This window comes from Alligator sinensis, unplaced genomic scaffold, assembly GCF_000455745.1.
Source record: "Alligator sinensis unplaced genomic scaffold, ASM45574v1 scaffold32_2, whole genome shotgun sequence".
Taxonomy (NCBI): Eukaryota; Metazoa; Chordata; order Crocodylia; family Alligatoridae; genus Alligator; species Alligator sinensis.
Genome location: NW_005842670.1, coordinates 351315 through 358941, shown reverse-complemented (window position 1 = coordinate 358941; position 7627 = coordinate 351315). Strand labels below are relative to the sequence as shown.

General features: G+C 46.7%; 1 protein-coding gene across 1 annotated transcript in view; it reads left to right on the top strand.

Moving 5' to 3' along the window:
* Positions 1-7627, top strand: part of LOC102369420 (mucolipin-3) — a 38860-nt gene that overhangs the window by 19725 nt on the left and 11508 nt on the right. Inside the window, exons 7-9 of the mRNA XM_006033851.2 lie at positions 11-110; positions 2210-2322; positions 2428-2577. Coding sequence (XP_006033913.2) covers positions 11-110; positions 2210-2322; positions 2428-2577 — 363 coding nt within the window. The remainder of the gene's footprint in view (positions 1-10; positions 111-2209; positions 2323-2427; positions 2578-7627) is intronic.

Below are 7627 nucleotides of genomic sequence, written 5' to 3'. Positions count from 1 at the left end.
CCTTTAATAGATACTGTTTGACAATAAAGCTCACAGTGGAAGAATCAAAATAAGTCTAGACAATGATATTGCCATTAGGGAATGTAAAGACTGGCATGTTTCTGGATCAAGTAAGTAGTTAAAACATTTCCAGATGACTCTGAACTGAGTTGTATTTCATTTTTTTCTCTCTGTCCCCTTTCCAACTAAGATGAGGAATTTTCGATAAAGTGATGGTTTCAAATCAGATCTGTGGTTTTATAAATAACCTTTAATTTTCAACATTTAACCTTTTATTTAAAATGCTAGGGCACTAAACATTGTTTTAAAATGTGAGAACAGACAACCAGTGCCAAAACTGAATACTCCTAGTGGAAAATAGGGAAAATTTTAAAAATCATTTATTCCTATAACAAGTGAACAAAACTGAGGAAGCAGACTTGCTTAATTTTGATTTTAAAATTTGGAATGGCTGGAATACTCTTAAAAGATTTTTAAAAATGGTGTATGAATGTGTATGGGAACATATCAGTGACTTGACCCAAAGGTGGAATAATAATATAGTACTCACTAATGGTATTTAGCAAATAGCATATTGAATGCTTATATGGTAAACTTCCTGTGTCTTGTTATTAAGCATGTGGCAGTGAGGTGCTATTGCAACTTAATTCAAAAACTAGAATTTACTAGAGTTGGTAAATATTCTTGTTTGAGACCCAAAGCTTTCCGTAGCATACTGTTTTGTTTATTCCCTTGCCATTAAATGGAATGGTTTGAATAATATCCAGGATTTGAATGTTTTTGTTTTTTCCTCTTGTTATTTTGATTTTAAAGTCTTTGGGAAAATGGAGGGATGGAGAGAAAGGGGAAAGGAATACCAATCTTTTCCTAGTAAAGTGAAGTCCATGGAGGATGAGCAAAAAACCCTGCTAAAATTAAAGGGGTTTGTGTGAGGGCTGCTACTTGCTTAGCTCTAACTACACACTAGATGGCATGCTAGCTCTAAATAGGTCTTGTGCATATACAAAAAGTTGATTGACATCACCTATGTGATGTTGATAACCTAAATTTTCATATATGTAAATTGTTGTTATAATGGACACTAACCATAATTTAGACACAACTCTACTGGGCAGTCTGTAAATAGATCTCAAATTGAAGGCAAATTATACCAGCCATTTCTTAACGGTTCTAAATTTGTATCCATTTGGATTAAGGTACAAAATTTGCAGTACTCTTTTTTTTTTTGTGTATACAAAACATAGTTATTTTGGGGCTGTTCTAGAAAGGACCCTTGTGAGGTCACCTGAATCTTCAGTTCCCTGTTTTGAAGGTCTAAATAGTTTGTCTCTTTTCAAAACTATTGTGATTAACCAGATACAGAGCTCCTTGTCCAAGAAGCCCTTCAAACATAGATCCAATTATTAATAGGTTACTTTTTTGGGAGGTGGGGGGAGGTATGAGTAAAATTAGTATGATTTCTTAGTACTGGAATTTTAATACCATTTGTTCTGATTCTTAATTTAGACATGTGGTTTATAGAAAAGCTGCAGAATATAAGGTATTCAATTAATCCTCTAAGTAGCAAATATAGCTCTGATGCAAAATTTGACTTGTTTAAATCAGTTGAGTCTAAGTATGCATTTCTTAAGGCAAAATTGGTGCCAAAATCATGCCCACTATAATTTATAATGCTTGGCTGTTTTTGTGGAGTTGTTCAAGCAACCATCTGCATTGCTCTGGGAGGGAAGGCTTATCTAGTAGCTGAGCTATTGAAATGGAACTGAACACATGCACTGAAGAATTTCTGTGACTTTTTTTTTTTATTCAGAAAACCCCTGTTGTGCCTCAATTTTTGTAGCTCTAAAACAAGGAACAAATACTTCATGCTCTCGTGAGGCATTGTAGTCACTCCAGCATTATACTGTAGGGTAGTATTGGTAATAAAGATCATACAAAAGGATATTGCAGGCTATTTTGGCTTGTGAGCTTGGAAATGCTTGGTGAGTGAATACAGGAAAGCTTCTAAATGGGAAATGCTACTCACAGCTGAGCAGCAGCATTGGGTAGCTTGTTATAGTAATGCCTGTAATTCCAGAGATATGCTAATCTCCCTCTAAACTTTAATGGAGAAAATGTTGAGAAGTTCTATAGAAAACTAAATTTGATTTAACTACATGCTCTAGACAGAGTTTAACATGTTTTGGCTTGCTTTTTTTTCCCTCCTCAGTACAAAAGAACACTCATTACATGATGATATTTGATGCCTTTGTCATACTGACTTGTTTAGCTTCATTGATTCTCTGCACTCGATCTGTCGCTAAGGGAATTCAGCTCCAAAGGGTGGGTACAGAACTTTCTCAGGAACACTTGCTAGTCTTTTAAACTTTAAAGTTTGATTGTAATCTCTCTCTTTCTTTTTTTTCCTCCTCACATCTCCCCCTTTAGGAATTAGTGCACTTCTTCCTACATTATTATAAGAAAGAAGTCTCTTTTGCTGATCAAATGGAATTTGTCAATGGGTGGTATATCATGATTATTGTTAGTGATGTCTTAACTATTGTTGGATCAACTCTAAAGATGGAAATACAAGCTAAGGTAAGATTTTCACATAGCAGATAGACACAAATAGAGTTTGAAACTTCACCCCAGTTTGAAATGAACATTTTGCAGGGAAAAAACCTTCAAATCTGCAGTGACCAGCTGTTTAGATTTCAGAAATCCAAATATGCATAGACAACTATATCTCTTTCTCTTCATTCTTAAGAAACTAACTTCAAAATGATTTTATAATCACTGCCTGCTCTACTCTGCTCCTTTCCATAGTCCCAACTGTACTGAAGAATAAGGCCTTGGGTTTATAAAGGCAATTTAAAATGTTCCATATGCAATTTTACAACTTCTACAAGTGTTTTGGGGAAGGGGGAAAGAAAGTCCTCCTCAAACACCACTTTCCTGGTATCTGATCTTCCGAAGTAAGGCATCAGCTAGGAGAGCCATCAGTGTCCAAGGCTAGGGACAGAAGTTGTACATAAATTAGTTTAAGTGATCAGAAACTTGTTTAAACCTTTAACAGAACAGAAATTCAGTGCACATAAACTGCCTTCAAAATGGCCCAAACCAGTTTGAGATGAACCTGGTTGAATGTAATACAGTATCAGACTTAACTGATTGAGCTCAAACTGATTTATGTAACTTCTGTCCCAGACCTGCACATCTCTGCTGGTTGCTCCAGTGGCGGGGGCATGGCCAGCCCCAGCAGTAGCTTGGAATGAACTGGCTAGGGAGAAGGTTTAATTTCCCCCTCCCTCCATCCCCATCTCACTGGCATGGACCCTAGCTGGGGTTCACCGGGCACTCCCCGCCATCGTTGCAGTGGCAGGGCTGGGACATGGCCAGAGGCCTGCCAACATGGCCCCTGAGGCAGAGGAGGCAGGGAGGGTGGTTATTTCCCTCTCTGCCCCAGGGGACTGCAGACAGTGGCGGCAAGCGGTGGGATAAGCTCCTTCCTGCCTCTTCTGCCAGATGCTGGAGGGAGTAGGGAATAACCACCCTCCCTGTCCCCTTGCCTAAGGGGACCTGTGAGCTGGCCTCTGGCTGTGCTCCGACCCCTGCCAAAGGAGTGACAAGGAGGCCAGGGCCTTGATGGGACAGCAGCCCCTGATCTGGTGTCTGGGAGCATGAGCTTCTTTCTGGTGGTGGGGCCACAAGCGGGGGTCAAAGCTGCCGCAGACTGCATGGGGCAAGCGGCGGCACCAGGGCTTGGAGGGGGCCATAATCCCCCTAGCACAACTGCTGCTTCTCATCTGAGGCAGCTTTCCTTGCCCCACCCCCACCTGCAGCGTGGGCCCCTGTCGGGAAGAGTTTCGCATTCTGGGACACCATGACAGAGGCTGCTGCCCTTGTTAGGGTCACTCGCTCCCCGCACTGCTCCAGCAGCAGGGGTGGGCTAGAGCCCAGCCAGAATGGCCCCCTTAGGCAGGGGGCAGGGATGGGGGTTATTTCCCCCTCCCTCTGGCGGCTGGCAAAGGGGGCAGGAGGGGGCTTATTCTGCTGCTCCCTCCTTGCAGGGAGTGAGTGGTGGCAGCAGCAGTTGGAGCGAGCAGACCCCTACTGTGGTCCTCCAGAGCAGAGCAGGGATTAAGGCCTAAGGAATCCGTACTGGCTGGCCTCTGGCCCTGCCCTGCAGCTGGAGCAGCGAGGAGGGAGTGACCATGCTTGGGGCTGCAGCCCCTTTCATGGTGTCCTGGAGCATAAGCCTCTTCACAGTGTGTGGGGGGGGGGGCCATGCTGCGGGCAGGGGCAGGGAAAGCTGCCACAGACAAACGGCAGCATTAGGGAAACTTGGGGGGCTATGACCCCCTTTGAGCCCTGGTGCTGCCTCCTGCCCTGTGCAATCCACAACAGCTCTGACCCCTGCTTGTGGCCCCCCTATCAGGATGAGGCTCATGCTACCTGGTCACCAGGAAAGGGGCTGTTCCCCATCAGAACCCTGCCCCCTCACCACTCCAGCAGCAGGGTTGGGCCAGCAGGGCCCCTTAGGTGAGGGGGCAGGGAGGGGAGTTATTCTCCCCTCCCTCTGGTGTCTGGTGGAGGGGGCAGGAGGGAACTTATCCTGCTGCTTCCCCCACGCAAGGAGCGAGTGGCAGTGGTCAGGGCAGGTAGACCCTGCTGTGGTCTCCGGGGGGCAGTGGAGGTAGAGGGGGGTATAACCCCATCCCTGCCTCCTCTGCTTTAGCGGCCATGTTGGCTGGTGTTTAGCCGTGCCCGGCCCCACCACTGCAGCAGCAAGCGAGGAGCACCCGGTGGAACCGGCTGGGGCCCATGCTGGTGGGACAGGGAGGAGGGAACCCCTCCCTGGCCAGTTAACTCCAGGCTATGGCTGGGACTGGTCATGACCCCCAGCCCAGCTTCCCTTCAGCTATGGACTGCTCTAGTGCCCCTGGCTCCTGGCATAAGCCACTGCAGGTATGTGCCTGCATTTCGTGAATGTCTATTCACTTGCAAATTGGTTCAGTCTAGGCAGGTCAGACTAACCTGCAAAGATTGAATCAATTCAGACTCCAGCTTTCTGAATGTCTGTCCCTAGCCCAAGAATACTTGATAGACCACCACCATATGCTCCACAACAGCAATCCTTTACTTGCATCTTCTTCAAGTAAAGGTAACATTGTCCCAGATGTGTGCAGTCTATCCTAACTAGTTTTTACTGTATAATGTGCAACCACTCAAGCCTCTCAAAATAACTCTAGCCATTATTTATTTAATTTATAATCCTTCTTTTGATCTTAAATGCCAAACCTGGAGTTGACGCTCAATTTCCAAAAATATGTCTTTCAAAAAAAAAAAAAAGGTCCTGAAGGATGCATTGACTCACGGGCAGCAAGAGTTGGCCAACAAAGAAATACAAGAATATCCTCAAATATACTCAGTGACACTTTCCTTTAGACTTTGAACAGATGAACTTTTATAACAGGGTTGGGCAGTTATTTTGGCTGGTGGGCCACTTAATTTTGGCTAGTTGTCGAGGACTGCACAGACACAATCTTTCAGAAGATACCATTTTTAACAAATTACGGATAAAAAAACAAATTGTATACTAAAAGTCAAACATCTATTCTAACATATTTTAATTTTATTTTAAAAAATATTTTTGTCCTGATTTATGTGTGTTTGAGTAGCGTGTATAGAGACAATTGCATAACAGCTCAAAATAGTCTTATGCTAGTATATTGCGTGTGTTGGTGGGGGGAGGGGAGTACATGTGTATGGGGGAGAGGTTTGGGGTGGGTGTGGGGGTGCTACCAGTGTGTTAAGTCCCAGCAGCCAGCTGAGGGTGGGGGAAAGGAGGGGAGGGATGGGGCATGTGCAGCAGAGCTCACCTGGGTGGTGTGGTGCAGGTGTGATCACCCTCTCCCTTGCCACCCCAGCCCATGCTGTCCCCATGGTGGTCCCCATGGGGCCAAGCCTTACATGCTCCTGCCTAGGGTAGCCCATGCAGTGTGCCCTGCAATAGCCCCAGCCAGTGCGTATAGCTTCTCAGCGGGGCTCTTCCTGGTGCGGCTACAGCCACCTGGTTACTGCTGCTTCTTATGCCTCCAGCGGCGGCTTCTTCTTCTACTCCTGCTGTGCTTCTCTGGACAGGGGGGAAACTGCAGCCAGGTGCCTCCTGACCCAGTGCACAGGGCTCCCAGCTGCCTTCCACCCACTTGGCCACCCACAGCTGGCTGTTCATTGTGCTGGACCGGCAAAGTGGGTGGGAGGCGGCCGGGAGCTGGAGCTGGAGCCCTGCCCATGGGGCAGAAGCCACCAAGCTGGAGCTTCCCCCTGGCCTGGCTGAGCATGTGACGCAGCTATACATGTGCTCTGGGGTGCAGGGGGGGGCTGGCACTTTAATTAAAGCAGCTCACAGAGCCACTCTAATTAAAGCACCCACAGAGTTGTATGTATTCAGTATCCTGCACTTCAAAATGGCAGCAGGGGCTATTTAACTAAAGCTTGTTTGATGAGCTTTAGTTAAATCACCCTGCTGCCATTTTGAAATGTGGGGATGCTGAATACATGTGATGCAGAGGCTGCTTGAGCGTGCTAATTAGCACGCTCCAGCAGACTCGCAGCAGATTTGATTATTTGCAAAGCAGACCATATGAGGAGAGGCTGAGGGACTTGGGCCTCTTCGGCCTTGAAAAGAGAAGGCTGAGAGGGGACTTGGTAGCAGCTTACCGCTACATCAGGGGAATACGTCAAGGGCTCAGTGAACAACTGTTCACGAGGGCACCCTTGGGGAAAACCAGAAGTAATGGCAACAAACTCCTGGAATACCGCTTCAGGCTCAACTCTAGGAAACAGTTCTTCACAGTCAGGGTGTCCAGACTGCGGAATAAACTGCCCCCAGAGGTGGTGGCATCACCTACCCTGTAAATCTTCAAGAGAAGACTGGATGGTCATCTTGCTGGGGTCACCTGATCCCAGTTGTTTTTTCTGCCTAGTGCAGTGGGGCTGGACCCAATGATCTTGCGAGGTCCCTTCTAGCCTCTAAATCTGTGAATCTATGAATAGTGTCCCCATGCGTGCCTTCACTTTGCCACACTACCTGTTGCCCAGAGTGGTGCAGTAGGAGGAGGTGGAGCCAATGGAAGCAGGGGGAGCCAAGCAGTAGGCCTGTGCAAGTAGGCAGGTATTCGATCTGGATTCAGATCCGGCCGCTTTGGATGTCAGTGATTCGATCCGGAGCTCTGGATTGGTTTGCCACTTCAATCAGGCCAAAGCAGCTCTGAAGCTTCGGAGCCGCCTCGGAGATCCGGCCATAGGGTATAATGGGGAATCAATGAAATATCTATAACTTTGTTGTTTTGTCTCTGATTTGGGTGAAACTTGCAGGGGTGGTAGCCTCTGTGGAGAGCATAAAGCCTGCCAAGTTTCAAGAAGATAGGTGCAGGGGTTTGGGGGGAACTGCACCTCAAGCTGCTGACAGGCAAAACTCATGACAAAGATGGCCCTGTGTGTGTTAAGGCGCAGCGGGCTGAAAACTGCAGAGGTGGTGGCCCCTGCTATGGCCACAAAGCATGCCAGCTGTGTGTGTGTCTTGCTGGGGGAGTCTGTCTTCTGGGGTCCTGCACCTCAAGCTGCTGACAGGCAAAACTCATGA